At 39.6% G+C, this 22997-nt stretch overlaps 2 protein-coding genes across 2 annotated transcripts; both read left to right on the forward strand.

The window, feature by feature from the left end:
* Nucleotides 1-1024: 1024 nt before the first annotated feature.
* LOC146583823 (uncharacterized) lies at nt 1025-11696 on the forward strand. The gene is made up of 19 exons (XM_085267111.1): nt 1025-1030; nt 1235-1296; nt 1595-1633; nt 1742-1978; nt 3587-3813; nt 4055-4230; nt 4438-4482; nt 7072-7147; nt 7280-7381; nt 7483-7517; nt 8257-8409; nt 8582-8710; nt 8919-8957; nt 9498-9623; nt 10139-10265; nt 10883-11053; nt 11138-11172; nt 11407-11578; nt 11680-11696. The coding sequence occupies exons 1-19, from the start codon at nt 1025-1027 to the stop codon at nt 11694-11696; spliced, it is 1974 nt and encodes a 657-aa protein (XP_085123237.1).
* Nucleotides 11688-16780, forward strand: LOC146583824 (uncharacterized). Its single transcript, XM_085278133.1, has 8 exons — nt 11688-11814; nt 13463-13603; nt 14203-14282; nt 14407-14430; nt 14661-14914; nt 15922-16038; nt 16113-16234; nt 16326-16780. The coding sequence occupies exons 1-8, from the start codon at nt 11794-11796 to the stop codon at nt 16398-16400; spliced, it is 834 nt and encodes a 277-aa protein (XP_085134259.1). The 5' UTR covers nt 11688-11793; the 3' UTR covers nt 16401-16780.
* The last annotated feature ends 6217 nt before the right edge of the window (nt 16781-22997 follow it).

The raw sequence follows: 22997 nt of genomic DNA on the forward strand, positions 1-22997 counted from the left end.
CAAAGTAGCTGAAGATAAAACACAGAAAAACATGAAGGTGATTTTCCTGGCCTGGGATTTTATAAAAATATTCTGCAGTACATCAAAAACGAAAGAAAACCATTAATCAACATATGAACATCACCTCTGACATTACAGCGGTTTTATTAGAGACACGGTTAAGCGTTTTACATTTTGAATAATTTTAAAAAGTTTTAATTTGTTCAGTATTGAACAGCAGAAATGAGGTTTTCTTTTCGGAAGAATGTAAAAGGGAAAAAAACAGCGGCCGACAGCCTGTAAACAGCGGTAGACTTGTGCGTAACAAGCAAGCGAATAATGAAGAAAGGGAAACTGTTCTTGAAGTACAGAGAGAGGGAGAGAGAGCTGTGCATCGCGGTGGAAGCAAAACAGTAAAAGTCAGAGTGAATTCATGATGATGTTTATGTGAAGCGTTTGGATCTTCTTTTGCTGCTGGTTCGGTCAATATTGTTTGGAGAGAGATCAAACTAACAGCTTTAGAATCAGCGCATAAAGGGCGTGAACACACAGCGCGGACCCGCCGACAGATCAGAATCAGCGAGCTGTCGGCTTTCAGCCCCGACCGTGAGAAAGGCGACATCTAACTGATTCTGATCCGCGGGTCGCGCTGTGTGTTTAAGTCTATGTGCAGAAGCCGTGTTCCTGCTCTCATTTACTGTCTTAACTGTTTGGTGGTTCTTGAAATTTTGTGAGATGTCACCTGAGATTCTGGCATTTTGGGCAAAATAAATTTATATTAAAAAATCGATTCAGGATTTTAATGAATCGATTTTACGTTATCCAAGCCAGAATCGATTTTAATCGATGAATCGATTATAAAAACCCACCCCTAAGCCTGAGAGTCCAGAATCCAGAGCCTAAGATGACCCTTTTGTTTTGGTTGTTTGTAGTCAGATGTTTGACTTGTGTTTTCCATATATACTAAATAATTTCATCTTTAAAATTGTATCCCAGGAGAGGTATAATGTGTCATGCTTATTTGTTCCTGTTTTGTTTTTGGCCCATGAAGGTTTCTAAGTGCAATCCAGGCTCCTGGCTAATGTTATAATGCTTCTCCGTTCAGTGAAGGACTAACTGTTAATATTTTAAGATTTTTTTTAAGGCCACTGCAAAGTTTAGTGACCTTTTTATCAGCAAGTGATGTCAATGACAAACATTGCTCCTGATAATAATGAATCTGGTCTAAATGTTTGTTTTTTGTTGTGACCACTAGGATTGGGTCTCCCACCAGAATACCAGCCTTCACATCGAGAACTGCAAACTTCTGCGAAAGCAGTCAGTCTTTCTTCTCTGTACTTCGTGATTATGAACCGATATCTTTGGGGCAGCGCAACCATGGTTGTGCCGAAATGATGTCGGGGTTGTAATGCTAGGATAGCTTCCTAAGAACTGTTCATTTGTATTTTTTCATTTTTCTTTGTCATATTTGTTGCGTTCCTGTAAAGCACCTTAATGATTTATTGTTAAAAGGCTGAATACATTTCTAAGTTTTTGAATTAATGAACAATAATATATTTTTAAGGACATTCTACCTGGCAACATCTGACAAAAATGTACCTGTGTTTTTCCACAGATACCCAGAGTGGAACGGTGAAATAGCATCACCGCGAGGGTAAATATCTTCATTTGAAGTCATTTGGCGAATAAAAAAACATGCCAGCATTGGAGCCTTTCATTTTCTTTCATTTAACTGTGCTTTTCTTTTTAATGCACTTGTTAGTGCATCAGGTGCCAAGCCCTCTCCCGCAACGTCTGCTGAGACTTCCCAGAAGAAAACCAGACATGAGAGTCGTTCCCGTTCCTGCAGCCCCCGCAGTCATCGTGACTCGGAGCAAAGCAGCGACAGGCGAAGAAGGCTTTCCCGCTCTCGCAGACCCCGCACTCATCGTGACTCGGAGCGTAGCAGGGACAGGCGAAGCAGCCATTCCCGCTCCGGCAGCCCACGTCGCCACCGTAAGTAAGTAAGTAAGTAAAATTTATTTATATAGCGCTTTTCACAGATAAAAATCACAAAGTGCTTTACAACACAGAAAATGGGAATATAAAACAATATAACAGTAAATAAAACAATGTAAAACAATAAAACTATAAAAACAGCATAAGAAGAAATTAATCAAATGCTTTTCTAAATAAAAATGTCTTCAGCTGTTTCTTAAAACAATCAATGGAGTCCGTGCAGCGAAGAGACAGTGGGAGAGAATTCCACAACCGTGGTGCCACAGTCTGAAAGGCCCGATCACCACGAGTTTTAAAACGAGTGCGTGGTACCACCAACAGTCTCTGATCTAATGACCTTAAAGCCCGAGAAGATGTATGTGATTTCAGCAGGTCAGATAAATATTGAGGAGCCTGACCATGCAGGGCCCTAAAGGTTAGAACTAAAATTTTAAACTGAAACCTAAAATTTACAGGCAACCAGTGAAGGGAGGCCAAGACTGGAGTGATATGCGATCTTCTCTTGGTGCCTGTTAAGAGACGTGCTGCAGCATTCTGCACAGTCTGAAGACGATTTAAGGCTGATTTGTTAAAACAAGTAAAAAGGCCATTACAATAGTCTAAACGAGAAGAAATAAAAGCATGAATAATCATCTCAAGTTCAAGCTTTGATACCATTAGTCTGAGTTTAGAAATATTCCGTAAATGATAAAAACAGTTTCGGACCAGCTGCTTAGAATGCTGCTCGAGCGACATCGAGCTGTCAAATAAGACACCGAGATTTCTAAGGCTTGATTTTACGTAAGGGTCTAAGAAGCTGATATGCTGTCTAATTTCTGGGACCATATGGTCTGGAGCAATAATTAGAGTTTCTGTTTTATCAGAGTTTAGTTGGAGAAAATTGTCATATAACCATTTGTTGATTTCTGTCAGACAATTACTTAAATTAGACAATTTATAAAACTCAGACATTTTGAAGGAACAGTATAGTTGGATGTCGTCAGCATAGAGATGATAGGAGATATATTTATAGCGCTTAATAATCTGGCCTAGGGGAAATACATAAAGTAAAAAGAGAATTGGACCCAGGACAGATCCCTGAGGTACCCCACACGGCAAAACTGTTGATTCTGATGTGACATGATTCATGCAAACAGTAAAAGATCTCTCAGACAGATATGATATAAACCATTTTAAAACAACACCAGTAATCCCAAACAAGTTCTCGAGTCTGTTTATCATGATACTGTGATCTACAGTGTCAAAAGCAGAGCTGAGATCCAGCAGGACCAGCACTGTGTATTCTCCGTGACTTGCAGAATAGGAGGAACAGTCATTCCTGTTCTCAATTACGCAGCCGCCGAAGGGAGAGACACAGAAGCCAATCACGATCTCTGTACAGGTCCAGACGCAATCGCAGGTCTGTCCAACAAACATTTTGAGAACTAGGATCAATCAAGAAGATTTAGCTCTCCAGTGGATTGTTAAAGGGTGAAATATAACATATATATAAAAATATCAACTTGAAAAAACTTAATTGGTGGACAGCATTTACCTTTTGTATCCATGCTGGGTGTGTGCTTTGAGATGTTTCTGAGTTATTAAGTTCTTTGATCCATACTTTTTTCAGGTCCCGGTCTCATTCTGACTCCTCGTGGTATGACCGTCCTTCCTCTTCACGATATCGATCACGCTCAAGGTGCCGCGAGAGACGATCCTCACTGAGAAGAAGAGATGAGAAACGTTCATCACCGAGGAAAAGCTGGGAGAGGCGATCGTCGACTGAGAGGTCATCTCCGAGGCGAAAGAAGTCAAGCAGCTCAAAGATCTTGGCAAAGAAACTGCTGGAAACATCAGGTTTGAAAATTGCTTCATGTTTTATTTTTTTGTATGTACTCATTAGTTTTTCTAAGATCAAAGTTCTCCTCCCCCCTCACAACCTTAACTTTACTAATGTAAAGGATAAATAAAGACCAGTGCCACCAGAAATGTCAGCATAGTTTTTTCTACTATTATAAAACTTTCAGAAACGGTAGATGATTTTCGAGACTTGGCACCCACCAAAGTGTGAATCTCTTTTGCACCTGTGGTCTTTTAGCTCTCCAGTCCTTATCAAACCAGTCTGACCTGGAGACTGTCGTCAAAACTTTGGCTCCTGCCCTGCTGGCTGAGCTAGTCAAGATGAAGTCGTCCCCATCAACATCATCATCATCGTCCTCACGTTCTGCATCTCCAGAAACAACTAAAGGGACGCCTAGCACAGAGAAGACAGAGGTGACTTCATATTATGCCTTTTTTCATGAATGCACAGTTTTGGACAATTTATAATGTGATCAGTGACAGATGACGTGATTGTTGATGCCACACAACCAAGATTAAATCTTTCAACACAGATTTATACAAGCAGATAGTTTGAGTCAAGTTGTCATGATGAAATCTGCATTTGGTTTGTTCATAATTTTCTTCCCTGTGTTTCCACAGGCTGGCAAATCTTCCCCTCCGACCATGGTGAGGCTACAAGGGACTGTAAGTAGTCTCTGTCACAGTGATGTGATTTCTGCTATGGAGAAAACATTTTGAAAAACTAAGTCAGTTGTTTTGTTTAGGTCAAAATTACAGGTATGTACACTGAAATTTGTTCACTGTTCAGGGGCGGATCTAGAGAAATTTTCTTAGGGTGGCAAAGAAATCAAATAGGGTGGCAAAATCGAAGCCTTCTTATTTTTCAAACACATATGCAGGTGGTTACATATGGTTAGAATAATTCAAATGCAGTAAGTATACACGTTTTTCATATAAATATAGTCTAGAACTTAATTATTGTCTGTAGCCCACATAATTACACACTTTAGTTACATAAAACATGTGAGTTTCTGTATAGCCTGTATAATAAATAAATATGTAGCCCAACAAGTATAAAATCCAGACACACTGTTAGAAAACAGTCACATTGTTACAGCTTAAATGACACAAAATGTCAGAAATCTGCACTGTCATGAACAACAATTTAAACCTAATTTTTCATGATTTGTTGGATGAACCCACTGAGGTCTGAAATACAATCGGCCATTTTTGACTCCTTTTGAGTTTACGTTTGTATTTCACCCTCAGATTGTTTCATTTTATTTTGTTCCCCTTGCCTTGTTTGGTGTCATTCTTTTCAGCTCAACTGAATTTAGTTGTTTTTTTCACTGACATACTGCATTAGTATTACTGATCTGAAACCACACAAAGAACTTAAAATCCTAGTAGTATGTTTTTACTGTAAAAAAAAAACACCACAGTATATTTTTATAACTTGAAATGCAAATATAAATTGTACATTTTGTAAACATATACAACTATTTATCTAAAAATGCAGCCGATACACCTGCCGTTTTTTTTTTTTTTTTTCATTTTGTATAAGAATTTAAAAATATTACTACAACTAAAATGAGAGAACAATTAGGTGTCGCACTAAGATGCCCCACAAACTATGTGTGCCAGTAAAAAAAAAGTTTGTCCACCAAAAGACAGAACAGCACAGGGACAAACCTGCAGGCCTGATAACAGCAGCTGTATCACTCCGCTGGTTTTCTACTTAGTGACAGTGTTTACATTGCAAATGTGCCTTTGTGACATTCATTAGTGCCCTCACTGACACACAAAACAAAACGACTACACAACAGAACTACACAAGACAACACACTAAGTAAACACTCCACACTAAACGTCACAAATCTCCCACATCTAAAAACTCTCTCTCTCACTTGCTTGCTCTGTCTCGCTGCCGTTACCGTCACTCCTAAAACGTTTCCCTCTTCCTAAACAATCAAATCCCACGCGTTGACTGTTTTTTTAATTGGTCGACATGGTACATTTAGGAAGGTGGTGGCTTTTTTTCTTTCTTTACTGTTTTCGTGCTGTCCTTACAAAACGCTTAAAACACACACACACAAAAACGTGACGACAGTATTTAGAACAAAGCGTGGCTTATATATATTATCATAACTCTGGATTTACTGGCCTGTAATTAAAATTTAAAAACTTTGAAGTCCGAATTTTCAATGTGGGCTGAAATAGAAACTCAGCGTGGCTGCAGCTTGTTGCTGTGTCAGCTTACATCAGTCATGTGATTTGGAGGTGCAGCGTGTCCGTGGACCACAGAGGGTTAATAACACTCACCTTCCTTCCATTTCCAGAGTGTAACATCCACCCACCTGTGTAAAAAGCGAAATTCCCATGGTGTTGTTCAGAATGTGCTCTGGCACAATCATAAGCATCGCTTGCTACTGAAAACAAGAAAAAAGCCGGTCCTGCTATGGGCTGAACCATTTGTTAATGGTGGAGGGGGGAACACTATGCAATATTTTCAGTTTTAGCATTTATATTCACTGTTGACTGTAACTACGTTCAAACTGTTAATGCTGTCTTATTTTAATAAACAACACTGTCATATGCAAAACTGGGGTGGCACTTGGGGTGGCAAGGGATCATTTTAGGGTGGCACTTGCCACCCCATGCCACCCTTCTAGATCCGCCCCTGTCACTGTTATAGATGGATGAGATCATTGACCTACTTGTGAATCGAGAGAAAGTTCCTCTCCTGTTTGTCTCCTGGTTTGCTTCTGCAATCTAAGATAGATATTTATGCACCGTAGCTACAATTCTCTATAAATATACTGTCCGTTCACGGTTGTAGTCCTGCATTCATTATGCGGTTTAAAGTCAGTTGGTTATCCTTACATTTCTTCTACAGTCTCGCACCCCTCAAATTCATAGTTACTTTGGATTATACTGAGCTTTTATATAGTCATCCCCATGTCAGGAAGCTTCCGCTCAAGTCTAATGCTATGAAAGCATACACACTGTACTTTGTTTTTATTTTGCTGTGTTGCATTATGCATTTTTTAAATCTATATATACACATTGCACTGAAAACATCCTTGGAATCGCACTGGTTGCTTGCAAGTTGCCACAGTTGCTTGTGGTTTGCATGGAAGACTCCAACTTGTCTGTAAATACTTGTAAGCTCATGACAAGTGCTCATGTATGATTCTTAGTGTGAATGTAGTAACTTAACAGTTTTGGTAGTAATACAAACTAATGTATGTTCGTTGTGTGTGTGTTTGTAAGGAAGCTGCGGTGGCACCTAAAAATACAGCCAAGGCTACGGAGGCTGTTGAACCAATTAAAGGTGCTGCAGTTGACGGTGAGCCAAAAGTCTTGGCTTCCAAAGCAGAAACGGCCTCAACCACGCAGATTTGTATTTAGATCAGCTGGGTGATTTGCATCCTATCTAAACTACCACTATTGAACTTAACTACATTTCCTTTATTCCAAGACTCTGTGACTGCAGAGAAGATCTCAAAGGATCAGCCGGTCGCTGTTACCCACCCAACATTTTGGGAGCGGATACAAGAGCAACTGCGTCCAGAAAGAATCCGTAAGAAATCCCCAAAGATCTGTATGAAAGATTTCTCAATGTGAAGATATTTTCTATTTCATAATTATTTTTTGGTTTTTCTTTTGCTCTGCACTTCACAGGTTGTCTCAAGACAGTCAAACTTCCCAATTCAAAGGTAACATTAAAAAAACACTTCAATTATACCTGTAAGAAAAACATGCTTTATCAAAGTGGTTAAGTTTTGATCTGAAATAGTTCAGTTTGTTTTACAAGTTTGTAGTTGGGTTATATCTCATTGTCAGGTGACGCTCAAGTAGGTGTAAATGTAGAAAAATGTTAAAAATTCACTAGGGATGTCGCAATACCAGAGATTTTGTAGTCAGTATAGACACCAATAGAATTGCACCATTCTTGGTTACCAATTTAGTATTGTAATAAAACAATTATCTCATGTACTAACACATACTAAAACTCCTTTATTGAAAAGCTAGTTTAACATGTTCAAATTATATGCACAGTCATCCAGGACATGGTGGTTTTGAGTGCTTAAAAAGGTTTTTCCTTCCCAAGTTTGACATGTGCAATAGTGCTGTTTACACATTGCCTTTTGGGAATCAGTTATCACTGTTTATGGATCCACCTTAAATGAAAAGTACTTTCATAGCTGACTCTTACTGCCTTTTTTGTCAGTGAGTCAAGGTAGAGCTGCACTACGTGAAACAAAGAAAGAAAAAAAGAAGTAAAGGAAAATTAGCATCAGAAACATTTTGTAATAGGTACCTGATTGTGTTCATAGTTGTAGACAGTGCTCAAAGTGAGGTTTATAAGTTAATGTTTGCATTTTTCAGATTTCTGTCTGGAATTTCTTCCATTGCAATTGTGAACTGATCCTGAAATTCTTTTCGTTTGCACAGCTTGTTTCGCTTGATTACAAGGTGCTGTTAATAAGCAACCTGCCAGAGTATCACGATGGCTGTTACGCAGAGGAGGACATCGCCGGTCTGCTCACTCGACACCGATTTGAGTATTACGACGACACGATCTACGTTATACCACAGGCACGCATGGTAAGCACCAGTTTGCATTGGGCTGGGTTATGACCTTCATTTTAATGGCGCTCTAAATCTCTTTTCTAAGACGACCTAACTAACATTTAGTTAGTTAATGCGTATTTTGTGAGTGCCTGTCTTCATGGTTATTCAGTAAAAATCAGTGTTTGGTTGTTTGTTTTTCCTTCAGGCTTTTGCCCTCATGCCGACAGCAGTGGCAGCTAAAAACATCGTGCTAGCATCAGAAAATCACGATTTTATTCTCAGTGGTTCTAAACTTCGACTGCAGGTTGAGAAGGGCAACATTTTAATGACGCCGGTAAGCACTGTGTGTAGATAATGCAATCTACTGTTGTGACAGATGTTATTACAATTATTTGAAAATATTTGTTTCTGCTTGTTTATTTAAAGTGTGATTATAAATGTAAAAAATATTTCTTTTTGTAGAAAAAAATACCTTTAAGCTGAAATAAATCGAACCGAATCCGAAGTGATGTAATGATTTTGAACTGTTTTTTTTCTTTCAGCTTGAGTTTTATAAGTCTCTGATGAAACGGCTATGCTATGTAAGTAACGCACATATCTCAGAAACAAAGACTGCACTCGAATACCTTTAGATTTATTGGTCAGAGTATAAAGTCATAACTGGAAGCACTCACATCCAAGTCAAAACACCTTGAAAAATGGGGACATACCCGTTTTTTCAGATATTCACACAGGGCTAGGAAAGGTTTGGAGAACTCTTTTCCTGGAATAAATGAAATCCTCATTTAAAAATGCATTTTGTATTTTTTTTAAACATTTGTTTAACGATTTGAAACTTGTGCAAAAAATTAGGAAATTGGGAACGAGCCAAATGCGTTTTCCACGGCACTGTGTGTACATTAGTTTAAATACTTTTTCAACCAGTGTTATCAAAAACAGCGAGAGCTGCAATTATAAATTGTTTGGAAAATGAAGATAGCTGCCAGGGTGCATACCTGCTGTGTGAATATAAGTGCAAACTTATGGCCTTGATCTTGGAGCTGTAGTATAAGAATGTTTGGAATGTCATACTGTTTGTGGGGTTGTTGTTTTTTCACGTTAACCCGGTTTTCTCGAAGCAGCAAGTGACTGACAATGGAGCACGATTAATCTACATCAGGAACATCTCGCCAGGCGAGTCCCGGCATCTCAGAGAAGCTTTGAAAAAAATGGATTGTGTAAGAAACTACCTGCCTCTTCTCAACAAGGTATAAACACACTCATAAATGCCAACAAGTGCATGTGTTAGAAGTCTGTGAAAGGCTGTGTGAGATATGTGCTTGTGTAAGTGTAATCTTAACCATACAGAAAAATTGACAGATTAACCGCTTGCACACCAAACTAAAGGACGTGCACCAACCTTCATAAATCCATCCTTCAAAAGAGATAATGTGTCTAGATTTGGATGCTACTTATCTTGAGGAAAGCACAACTGCAAAACTATAGCGATAGTAAAGAGAGACTGCCGATAAGTTGCTCGCTGAGCAATTCTTCATATGCTCATGCGCACTAGTATTTATCACATTACAGCATTAGTGCAGGGGTCATGTTGAGCATGGCTCCAGTGCATCATTGAGCCAGGATTTCTGACTCTTGAATCCAGTGAACTCCACAATAAAGCTGTACTTAGTTCACTCTTTCCACGTGTGCTTAGCACTTGTTTTCTAACATTTACAATGTGAAGGTAAAATGTTCAGAATACATTTTCTTTCTTGTGTTTCAGGTGTTTATCGAATTTCAGTCTCTTCGTGATGCTGATCGCCTTGGCGTTTGGTACAGCCTTCTAAAACGGCCCACCGGCCACAAATTGTCAAGGCTGAAAATACCACAGTGTGGATGTACCTCACTGCGTAAGTGTTTTTTAAATGGGATTTTAAACAAATATGATTTAAACGGAAACAAAAAGATGGGTTAAGTTAATGGAAGGTCATCTGGTAAGACCTTTCTTTCGCTTTCTGTTTGTGAAACACTCATGAATAGATTTTTCAGGTCTCCCCTGGGCTGTGGATAAAGTGCAGACAAAACTGCTGATTTATTGTTGTTCACAATCAATCATTGTGACACATTCCCTCAACTTTTATCCACTAACACTGTGATTCTGGTTCCCACAAATCCTTTGATGCTCATTTGCCTTATTATCTCTCTGACCTCTTTTCTGGCCCCTCCAGAAATCTTTGCTCCATCAGTGGTCAATTTCCTTCTGCTTGTCTCTGCCCCAGACACATGAGCCAGAGCCATTACTTAAACTGCACTTTTTCAGTCTGGCATTTGATCTAACCCACTAATCGTTGTTTTTCTGATGTCTATGATACCTTGGGTATCTGTAAAGGTGCTTAAAGTTCAAATAAAAGTCAAAACATTGATATTACTGGATCATTGTAAACATTAAAAACCTGTTTTGCACCACTCGTTTTTCCTTTTCTTTCCCCCACAAAACTTTTAACAAAACTTATTTTTGCTTGTGCAGCACCAAGATTGCCAGACAAAGCTTTGCCAGACAGCGAGGTTGCTGTTGATGGTGCAACTGTCCCAACAGAAGATATTACCATCCCACAACGCAGCACTTCACCATATTGGATCACAATGACAACTAGTCCCTTTGTGTTCCCCACTGTCTCTCCTTGGTTCACAATCCCAGGTGAGAGAAACAGCTGGAAACTAAAATTAACCTCCAGATATAAAGTGTTGACTGTTACTAACTGTGTCTGTTTTACACTTCTAGAGTATTTAACTGTCAGTGAACCTGATGACATTGAGGTGAGTGCATCTTATAAACCCAGGTTTCATGTGTTAAACAGGAATCCTTGAGTAAATACCAAGAGGTGTCCATTTTTCCAAATACTCACCTCAAAAACCACATTTCTTTTTTTCTGCTAAACTTGGTTTCATTTTGTCTTCTCTATGTGCTCAGTAATAATAATATATTTTTTAAAAAGTACCGCAAAGTTTCTCTTCGAATAAACTTTGGTTCTTGAACCTTGTGTCTTGCAGAAAGCCCAATCTCAAGGTTCTACGTTCTCCACCATCATGTTGACCGGTTTGCCAGAAGGAAACTACAGACAGGAGGATGTCACCAAGCTGGTGTGGCGTTACGTCCCTGATCAGACTGTTCAGACTCTGTACTACAAAATAATCGTTTTATCACTGCAGAGGAGGGTGAGGAGTAGACCCAGCAGGCTGATACAGAGAAATTTGCATTTGCAAATTGAATTCAATTTAATGATTGATATTGAATGTTTCCTCTGCATCATTTTTCCCCTCCAGGCCTTTGTGTTTTTTAACAGCTGGGATGCGTGCTGCGATTTCGCCAGGGATTACCTCAAAAATCCAGTTACTGTTGGAGAGTGGACGCTCAGAATCCACATTGTTTTACAAGACATGCTTCCTGGTACAAGTGAGGTATGAAAATGGAGCAATCGGGGGCTGTTAAATCGGGGGCATGCTCCTGTTTCACTCAAACTATTCAGATCCCAATCAAAACAGATTTCTCCTCTAAGGAGTGAGCACAGCATCATCCTTCTCTGGGCTAATATTACTAGAATGAGAATACTCAGAGTACTTTATTGATCCCTGGGGGAAATATATTGGTTACAGTACAAACAGTAACACAGACAGATACAAGAAGTAAGGAATAGCACAATATATACAATATATACATACATATAAGTCACTCATTGATAAATATCTGAATAAGAAATGGAAAAACTAAAAATATGCATGAATTTCAAATCAACTATTTATTGTTACTTCGTCTGTATTTGTTCTAGTGATGGGATTTCCGGCTCTTTTTAGAGATCCGGCTCTTTCGGTTCGGCTCACTAAAAAGAGCCGGCTCTTTCGGCTCCGAACCGGCTCTTCAGGTTGTTTTGTTGCTTTAATTAATTTATTATTAACAATAATATAAAATTATGCACAAAAGGAATTACTAACGTAAAAACAAGTGGTTTTATTTATATATGTTTATATATAAATATATGCGGTGGCCCCTAGAGACAAAACACGTACAAACTCCAAAACACATTTCTAGCATGAACTGAACTTCCAAAGCAGAGCTACTAGATCACTTAAATTACACAATTGAAAGCATGTGTGTATTGTTTGTGTATTTATACACAGGCACTCATATATATATTCAAATAATTTTAAAAAAAAGTTAATTTACCTGTTATTACCACACACCAAATCCGGTCGTTGGTACTTGCTGGCTTGTGTAGCCACAAGATAACAAAGGCTCAACACTGCGCCCAGCATCCTGGAGCACTTCTGTTGTCTTTTGTACGTGTTTTGAGTTTTTATGTGCTTCTGAGTTTTTATATGCTTCTGAGTTTTTACGTGCTTCGGAGTTTGTACGTGTTTTTACATGTTTTGGAGTTTTTACGTGCTTCGGAGTTTGTACGTGTTTTTACATGTTTTGGAGTTTTTACGTGTTTTGGAGTTTGTACGTGTTTTTACGTGTTTTGGAGTTTGTACATGCTTCAGAGTTCGTACGTGATTTGAAGTTTGTATGTGCTTTGTCTCTAGGGGCCACCGTAAATATACTTTTATTTATTCACTCCACATAAAATGTAATAAATAAATCATATAATACAAAAATCAACTATTCACATTTCAACTTTTAACTATTTAAATTTTCAGCTTTTTCCTTTCACAAATTTAAAGTGAAAACAACACAAAACACTGCAAACCACAACACAATTAAATATAAATTATAATATGAAAACTAAAAGAACATGCATATTCTCTGTCATATGGACCTGCATGAATAAACTTTCTCAATCCTTTATCATCTGCAACCGAAAATAGTTGTGGATGATTACTATACCTTTCTAATGTTGTTGTCCCTGCCTCTCTTTCTCTCTCTCTGGCTCTGTTCCTGTGCTACTGAGTGTAACTACCGCCCCTCCCCCCTCTGCCCAGCGTAAAGCACAAGGCCCGCGTGCAGAGTGAAGCGGGAAAAAAGTGCGAGAGAGAGGCTGAGAGAAAGAAAAAAAAAAAAAAAAAGCAGCAGGCTCGGGTCTCCCTGATCTTAACGCTGGTTGTTTTTCAGCATGTTCCAGAGTCGGAGTCTCTGGAGGACCGGCTGCTGAGTGTGGAGGTCTCCGAGGTGAATGTGGACCTTGTCATGATGATCATGGAAGTGGTGGCGTCCATCGCTGCTTTTGTCAGATTCTTGCCGCTTGCCAACAGGGTACGATTTCATAAACACGTGCAACTGTTTTATGTTTTACAGAAGGCTGCAAGGCTTGTCATGGTGTCTGCTGTTCTTTTCATATTGAGAAACATTTTAAATGAGTCTGAAGGAGACTTTGTGGTTTTTTAACACGAGTTGAGCAAGTTTAAATATTCCATGTACAGACAGTCCCTGCGGCAGGCAATCTGAATTACACATGCCTTTGCAAACACTGGTGAAGAAGGACTGCCTGAAATGCACCAAGTTCTCAACCAAGTAGTAATCTTATGACCTGTTCAGCCTTTTGTCCTGGCCCATCGAGCAGGGGAGATCCCTGCAGTTTGAGGCAGCGCTAAGTTATTCTTTTAGTGTTTCTTGCTCAGTGGTTTTATTGTTCAATCAAAACTTTGCAAAAGTATAGAAATATGTTTGCACTTATTTCCCATTTGCAAGTTTAAAACTCCAAGATTTTTTTTTCTTTGCCTTGTACTATCGTACAGGGCAGTAAAGAAACTCGCCAGGACAAATTCTTTATCGCCCTGTACAATACAAATCGTGCCTGTAGCACACCCATTGAGTACCACTGTGTTGCTCAAATATCCGTTCTGTTCTCTCAGATATGCATTGAGATGGCCGAACCTGGTGGATTAACACAGGTGATGGAGAGCAAAGTCACCAAGGACTATTTATCTGCTTGGTAAGTGTGTCCCACGATCAGAAGTGAGAAAAAGAGGAAATTTATTTTACACTGTGTTTCTTCATTTTCTTTAAAGTGTCTTCATGTCTGTCTGACCTTGTGCTTCTTTCTCTCCTCTTCATAGCAGTAAAGCTGGACGTATTGAGTCGTGAGTATCTTTCTTTTTCAGCTTTAGTGGCAGAGTCAAATATACCATACGCTCCTCAAGGTCGTCTGTAGTAAACAGTTCCCAAAGATGCAAAAAGAGCAGCATGTGATTTAGATATAAGCAACTCTAGATTAGGAATTTGAAATGGAATTTCTTATTTCACATGAACATTTTGTGACAACAAACCTCTTTTCGTGGTAACCTACTGGCATCTTTGCTTTCAAATTCAGTTTGAAGAGCCTGAAACAGCGTCTGCAAGACTCTGGTGACAACCTCAAAATGAAAACCAAGAAGACCGCAGAATCGACTGATGCAGTGACCAAAGGTGACTGCCAGGCGGAGAGCCAGAGGACCGAGGAGGAAGCAGGGACCCAGCCCGATGCTGCAGCCGCCCCTGCTGGACAGCAGCCAGAGCCCAAGTGTCCTGATGACGAGACACAGGAGGGAGAGGAGAATGATGGATGGAGCATGGCCGACATTAAAGGTACAAAGAGCTGCTTTAAATCAGCAAAATACACCGCTCTGACAGCCAAAACACAGTAAAGTGAATATAAAAAGACAAGTTGTGATATTTTGTGGCTCTGATCTCATATTTGTGCTCCTCACTGTGCTACAGACATTCAGCCTGGTGGTAGTAATATATTTTATATATGTGGTGTTTAAGAAATGCTCCGTTGGTGCGATGACTATGTCCCACACCATCACCAGCCTGAGATTTTGATACAAGGCAGGATGGATCCAAGATTTCTGACCCTACCATCCTAATGTCACAGCAGAAACTGAGATTCAACAGACCAGGCAGCGTTTTTATTTTACAGCGTTGCTGAGCCTGTGTGAATTGTACCCTCAGTTTTGCGTTCTTAGCTTAGAGAAGTCGAACCCAGTGTGGTCTTCTGCTGCTGTAGCTCATCTGCTTCAGTGTTGGATGTGCTGTGCGTTCAGAGATGCTCTTGTGCATTGTAATAAGTGGTTGTTTGGCTTGCTCTGGCCTTCCGGTCAGCGTGAAGCAGTTATTTCATTCTCCTCTAAACTCAAAAATGCATTTCCTCCAGGGAACTGCCACTCACTGGATATTTTCTGTTTCAGACGGTTTTATGTAAACCCTAGAGATGCTTCTGTGGGAAAATCCCAGCACATCAGCAGTTTTTGAAATGCTAAGCTCAGCAAACATGCCACGTTTAAGTGACTTAAATTATTTTTCTTCTTCATTCTGATGCTCAGTTTAAATTTCAGCAGGTCACCTGACCATGTCTACATACCTAAATCACTAAGTTGCTGCCATGTGATTGACTGATTAGAGAGTCGCATTAATGAGCAGTCAAACAGGTGTACCTAATAAAGTGGCCGATGAACGTTTCAGCTTTTCAAGTAAATCGAAATCATTTGTTCAATTATTATTGAGTTATAATTGAATGTTTAAATATGTTATAAACCCAGTGGCTCCTGTAGCAGATTCGTTGATGATTAACGTGTCGCTCTTTTCATTTTCAGTTGTGGCTAAACGCAGGAGGGAGCTTGTCGGAGCTGAGGCAAAGCCATCTCGCTCTCAGTCTCCGTGTGTTGTAGCAGATTTCAGACTGCCTCAGTTCAACCCTAACAGCCCCATCGGTCAGACACACACACTCTAAATTCAAATGTGTTGTTAATACTTGTCTAATCTTCCTGTTTCTGCTTCTCTGCAGGTCAGGAGTTTGTGGTCCCTAAATCAGGATTTTTCTGTAACATCTGCTCTGTTTTCTGCCTGAATGAGAAGACCGCCAAGGAACTCCACTGCTGCAGCCAGAAACACTACGACAACCTGCAGGTACGCACGCACATACATATACACGATTCAGCACACAAAATCACACTGTTGGCCTAACGATGTTTGTTTTCTCACTTTTCCCTTTTTTTAGAAATATTATGAGGAACGTCGACAAAGAGCTACAAAAGCTTTGTCTCAGACGTCTCCAGGCTCCGTTTCTGACTGATGGACCTGATCTACTGTATTTTTAACACATAACTGTGCAGAGTGTATATATATGTATATGTGTGTGTATGTGTGTCCTGGATGACTGTGGATATGTTTGCGGTTTTGTGATTTGTTTCTTATTTCCTGTTTTACTTTGAAAGTTCATGTCTTATGTCAGTGTGTTCAGTTTTACCTCTCCCCTGTCTCGTTAGCCTGATTTCTCCCAGCTGTGTCTCCCTCCCTCCCGCCCATTCCCTAATTACTCCCCTGTGTATTTAAGCCCTGTGTTTTCCTGGGCTCCCTGTCGTGTCGTACCTTCAACCTGCTGTGTGTTTGTAATGTCCAGTCCTCCAGCACCTCGCTTTAGAGTCTTGTTTTCCTTTTGTAAGTTTTATTTTGTCAGTCATTCTTCCAGCAATAAAGCTGCGTTTTCAGTTTATTCCCGTCTCCAAGAGTCCTGCATTTTTGCGTCCACCGCTTCTGCTCGCCTGCCACACAGCCAACCATGACAATAGCAGAATCTAGTATAACATGGAAACACCTACCTGAAACACAGACTTTATGTATTTTAAGTACTTGAGTAAATGTTCCCACTACTATCTGCACTCACTTCTGAAGATATTTAGACTAGTGAGAGAACTCTGAGCTCCTCCGCTTCATGTGAGATTCACTTTCCACTGTTTCCTTTCTTTCTTTCTTTTTTTTAAATCCCTTTCCATTGCATTAATGTCTTGAAATACCAGGAAACCAAGCATCTGCCTCTGGAGACTTTTGACTCAAAAGGCAATAAAAACCAAAACAAATGTAAAAAAAATGAATACAGGAAAAATTCCATTTTCACAAATGTCAAAACATTTTTCAATTAAAATTAATCTTTTTTTCCTATTAAAAAGTTGTAAAAATGAGTCCAAGGCCATGATGCCATAGCAGAGGATGTACTTCCTGAGGGAGTTGAAGAAATTCAACCTGCCAACACGGGCGATGATGCAATTCTACACTGCAATCATCGAGTCCATCCTCAACTCCATCACCGTGTGGTACGCTGGAGCCACTATCAGGGACAGTGGCGGTCCTAGCCTGTTTGGCGCCACGGGCGAACACTCTCTCTGCCCAATGGTGTGCTTGGTTATCCTTTCATGAGTTATTTACAAGTTTCTCTTTGTTCACAGCCATTGATATGTCGAAGAGGTTAACATGTTAGGAGCGGATCGAAATTGTGTTGATATCTGGTGAACGCAGTAACCGGGTCATTGCAGCAGATTTCAATGCAAGACACCCTACGAGACCACCCATCTCCCATGCTACAGTCAGCAAACTGCTCGCTAAGTTTTGTGAAACTGCTTCAGTGTTTATTTTGCGAAGCAGCAGGCGCACCTCGCAAACGGAGGGCGCCCTTACTCCCAGCAAATGGGCGATAGAAAACCGATCGGTGCCTGTACCATTCCCAATATGCGCCGGCTGATGTCGGGGCAGCATGAGTACGAGCAATTTTTTTTTTTTTCGCCGATGCCCGTGATGCCGCCCCCCACCACGATGCCGCCCCGGGCAACCGTTGTGCGCTCTGCTGAGAAGGTGATTGGCTGCAAACTCCCATCTCTGCAGGACCTGTGCACCTCCAGGACACTGGGGCGTGCAGCTCAGATCACAGCTGACCCTTCTCACCCTGGACACAGTCTGTTTCTGTTAAGAAAAAAATATACCATCTCAAAAGAAACACAACTCAAACATGCACACAACAAGACAACACAGCCTGTTCCCCTACAGCACAGCAGATTTCAACATAAGCCACAGCACTATAACCCAGCTCAGTGTATTCATCAGCAGAAATATCTTATTTTAATAGTTTTTAAATAGAGTGTTTGACAGCTTCGCGTGTCATTTTTCTACAATGCCAATCCGATTACTCATATCATGTGAGGATGAAGACAGCACTGCTTGATAAGATTGTCAAGGTGTGCTGTGTTTTGGTGAATATGTGCCCCAGTGTGGTTGTCAAACCAGGGCTGTATGTACTCACTCTTGCTAAGTACATGTGAAGAGATGTTGAATAAAAAAAGTAAAAGAAAAGGTACTTTTGTTTTGTGTTTTATTGAAAGCACTTTCCATAAAGTGTAATTGTTTCCAATGAAGAAAGAAATAGGTAGGTTTGCATGTGTAATTAGTGTGTCATTGCAGAAGAAGCTTAATGTGTACTTTGTAAAAACAATGGGGAAAAAAGGTGTCTGAAGAAGAAATGATAAATGTCCTTTTTTTTCAAGCCCTCTCTGGCCGGCTGTTTCAGTGCCTCGCTTGGGGGGCGGGGAGACGTGCACTGGCGTTTCCTTTTTGCTTTTTCCTGCTCTCTAGTGATGGGATTTCCGGCTCTTTTTAGAGATCCGGCTCTTTCGGTTCGGCTCACTAAAAAGAGCCGGCTCTTTCGGCTCCGAACCGGCTCTTCAGGTTGTTTTGTTGCTTTAATTAATTTATTATTAACAATAATATAAAATTATGCACAAAAGGAATTACTAACGTAAAAACAAGTGGTTTTATTTATATATGTTTATATATAAATATATGCGGTGGCCCCTAGAGACAAAACACGTACAAACTCCAAAACACATTTCTAGCATGAACTGAACTTCCAAAGCAGAGCTACTAGATCACTTAAATTACACAATTGAAAGCATGTGTGTATTGTTTGTGTATTTATACACAGGCACTCATATATATATTCAAATAATTTAAAAAAAAGTTCATTTACCTGTTATTACCACACACCAAATCCGGTCGTTGGTACTTGCTGGCTTGTGTAGCCACAAGATAACAAAGGCTCAACACTGCGCCCAGCATCCTGGAGCACTTCTGTTGTCTTTTGTACGTGTTTTGAGTTTTATGTGCTTCTGAGTTTTTATATGCTTCTGAGTTTTTACGTGCTTCGGAGTTTGTACGTGTTTTTGGAGTTTTTACGTGTTTTGGAGTTTGTACGTGTTTTTACGTGTTTTGGAGTTTGTACATGCTTCAGAGTTCGTACGTGATTTGAAGTTTGTATGTGCTTTGTCTCTAGGGGCCACCGTAAATATACTTTTATTTATTCACTCCACATAAAATGTAATAAATAAATCATATAATACAAAAATCAACTATTCACATTTCAACTTTTAACTATTTAAATTTTCAGCTTTTTCCTTTCACAAATTTAAAGTGAAAACAACACAAAACACTGCAAACCACAACACAATTAAATATAAATTATAATATGAAAACTAAAAGAACATGCATATTCTCTGTCATATGGACCTGCATGAACAAACTTTCTCAATCCTTTATCATCTGCAACCGAAAATAGTTGTGGATGATTACTATACCTTTCTAATGTTGTTGTCCCTGCCTCTCTTTCTCTCTCTCTGGCTCTGTTCCTGTGCTACTGAGTGTAACTACCGCCCCTCCCCCCTCTGCCCAGCGTAAAGCACAAGGCTCGCGTGCAGAGTGAAGCGGAAAAAAAGTGCGAGAGAGAGGCTGAGAGAAAGAAAAAAAAAAAAAAAAACCCACGTGACGGCTCGCGATAAGGAGCCGGCTCGCGTCGTTCACGTCAAAGAGCCGGCTCTAAGAGCCATTTCGTTCGCGAACGACCCATCACTATTTCACATGTGTTCATATCACAAAGAATACACATCTACTTAAATCAAATTCAAGTCAAATGGTTAAAAAAATAATTTCACACACAAAAAAAGAGCTAGAAAATTCACCACACTGGGAAGGGTGAAGACAATTGGGTCGCCCGGCCCTGGCCACGAGGTGTCCCTTATTTATTTTTCAGGGAGTTGGCAACCCTAACTGTAACGCACTTTATGTGGGGGTCAGTCAGTTGTTACTCTGACATCTGCAGCTGGTTCAAAATGTATATTGACAGTGCATAGGTGTATCATATATAAGAGACAAATGTTCCTTCAGTATGTTGGCATTACTAAATTTGGCTCAAATGCTTACATACATGTGTAAAAAGAAAATGTACAAGCTGTGAGCTGTTTCAAATCAAATCACTTTTATTGTCACATCACATGTGCAGGTACATTGGTACAGCACATGTGAGTGAAATTCTTGTGTGCGAGCTTCACAAGCAACAGAGTTGTGCAAAATACAATAATGTAAACAAGCAAAATACAAGAATGGCTACATCTGAAACTAATAAATATATGTACAATATATAATAGTATATATATGTTTCTGATAAAATGAAGAGTAGACTGATACATGAAATATTCCTTTATTGGGTGAGAAAATCAGACCATGTCATAACTGCTTTAAGTCACACAGAATAGATATCAGAGCTTTAAACAGGCTGACGTCTGCTAAATGGGTCAAACTGGGCAGAAAGTATACAAACACATAACATCCTTATAGAATATGATGTAACACTATAGATCAACTTAGCTCAGAATATATAAAGCATATAAACAATTACAGCAATATGATGCAACAAACACAGCAGTGCTACTGATCCAAAATACTCAAAGCTTCATAGAACTGAAACAAACATTTATTTTTAGCTCCATTCTGCTGCTGATACAGACTTTAGGTTTCTGAACATTGAACTTGTTGCTGCCTTTCATAGTGTGTAACCTGAAGGCCCTGAGTACTTTCTCCCACACTGGAAACACTGGAATGATAAAATTATTTGAACATTACCTAATAAGACTGATTCAGGACAGACAATTAGTTATTTTAAACTTTTCTAGCAGTCCTTCACAAACAGGGAACAGTCTGTCTATTCTCTCCATCTGTCAGCTGCTGCTGGCTCTTCCTCCTCCTCTTCCTCACATACTGCTGAGATTGTCCTGGTGGATCATCAGGGGTGCAAAGCCTCACAGATGATGTGCAGCAGTGGGTCCCTCAGTCTGTCCTCACTCTGGACACTTGCAGGTGTCACACATAGAAATCAAATGTGTGATAAGCTGCAGGATTCAAACACAAGTGTGACTTATAAATACATGTTCATACTTTTATTCCACAATCAGAGAGAAAGAAACAGAGAGAGAGTGCAGGACAGACAGGCAGGGCCGGCCCGTGGCATAGGCCGTATAGGCAAATGCTAAGGGCGCCGTCCATCAGGGGGCGCCACGCCAGTGCCATAAATGTTGAAAAAAAAAAAAAAAAAGTTGGTACTATTATTTCTAAATACAAAAAATAATCCCACGTTAATTAAAATGCAAAGTAAAGCTTATTTAATAGAAACATTATTTGTTACAACATTATGCCCCCCCTCCCCGCACGGTGCGCCCCCTCCCTTCCCGTATCATGGTTCCTTTTGGACGTCACCACATCAAAAAATCAACACAAGATGTCAAAACGGCCAAAACTGTCAGGTGCCCAGGGAAGAAAAAAGAGAGAAGAAGAGGAGGAGAAACGAGAAAAAGACAGAGGTAGGTAACGTTAGCCTACATGAAATTATTTGTCTGAATGTGATAGTAACCTAAATTTTTAGGATTAAGCTAATGTTACATGATTTGCTAATTGCTAATCAATAAATAGCTAGTTAACTGTTTTAACGTCAGTTAATATTGTGGAGGGGGCTAAATTGTTATGGAAAATAATAATGTAACGTTAGGTAATTACAGTACTCCCACCTTTCCCACCATTCCTCATTTGTATTCATCTTTTAAGCAGGTGTTTTTTGTTTACATTGTTATTGCCTTCTGGTTAGCTAACGTTTACCCTGCAGGTAATAGTCACTTTTCCACCCCTGTATATATTATAGTTGTAAGCCTAGTTGTTAAAGTGCACATCATTAATGTTAATTAAGCAATATCACATGAGAGGGAATGCTGTTTTTTAATATGAGCACTGCTGTGATTCGGTCAAAGATAATCATAACATAACATTCTCATATGATATTATACTGTTACTTTGCATTCTGCTATTCAGCATTTCACTGTAATGATGACAATAAATTGAATCTAATCTAATTTGCATAAGAGTTAACATCATACATATATCTCTTTGGTTTTTCATTTATATTATATCATTTCATTTTATTCCTGGAATCATATGTTTTTATTATTAGACTTTAATACTCAGTGGTGTCACATACTCCTCTCTTCAGATGCACTGTTGAAGTTTCTAAATCCCACCCCTGGGCCATCTACCACATCTACCGCTGCTGCCTCCACTTCAGCAGCACAACCCACCAGTGATGCAGCATCAGCAGCACAACCCAGCCATGATGCAGCAGCATCAAGCGGTCTTCCTGTTGCCTTATTTATATTGTATTTTTAATTTATTTTATCCAACTTGTTGACACGTTTTATTGTGTTTATGTATGTAAAATTTATTGTATTTCATATATTCATTTTTTATTTTTTGTATTCATTTATTTATTCATATCTTTTTTTATCTTGTTAATTATTCTGATTGTGAATTTGCTTTCTTTAAGTAAAAAAAAAAAGGTCAAAGACAAAGCTATTCGGTTTCTTGTGAGTACATACACTACACTGCCGATGTAGGGGGGCGCCACCTAAAATCTTGCCTAGGACGCCAGATTGGTTAGGGCCGGGCCTGCAGACAGGTGACAGTCTCAGGTGTACACACTGCTACAAAACAGCACCAGAGAAGGAGGATTTAGTGTTTGTGTCATTACGAG

The sequence above is a fragment of the Mchenga conophoros genome, linkage group LG1 (genome assembly GCF_057382185.1).
Source record: "Mchenga conophoros isolate Kocher_MC1m ecotype Shallow Benthic linkage group LG1, M_conophoros_male_GT1.1, whole genome shotgun sequence".
In the NCBI taxonomy this organism is placed as follows: Eukaryota; Metazoa; Chordata; class Actinopteri; order Cichliformes; family Cichlidae; genus Mchenga; species Mchenga conophoros.

Excerpts from the sequence above, each read along its gene's own strand:
- LOC146583823 (XM_085267111.1), top strand. Across the intron at positions 7,518-8,256 it reads TCAAACTTCCCAATTCAAAG|CTTGTTTCGCTTGATTACAA; the intron begins GTAACATTAAAA and ends TCGTTTGCACAG. Across the intron at positions 9,624-10,138 it reads ACCTGCCTCTTCTCAACAAG|GTGTTTATCGAATTTCAGTC; the intron begins GTATAAACACAC and ends CTTGTGTTTCAG.
- LOC146583824 (XM_085278133.1), top strand. The coding sequence starts at position 11,794 with ATGCTTCCTGGTACAAGTGAG. Across the intron at positions 13,604-14,202 it reads TCTTGCCGCTTGCCAACAGG|ATATGCATTGAGATGGCCGA; the intron begins GTACGATTTCAT and ends CTGTTCTCTCAG. Across the intron at positions 14,915-15,921 it reads GAGCATGGCCGACATTAAAG|TTGTGGCTAAACGCAGGAGG; the intron begins GTACAAAGAGCT and ends TTTCATTTTCAG.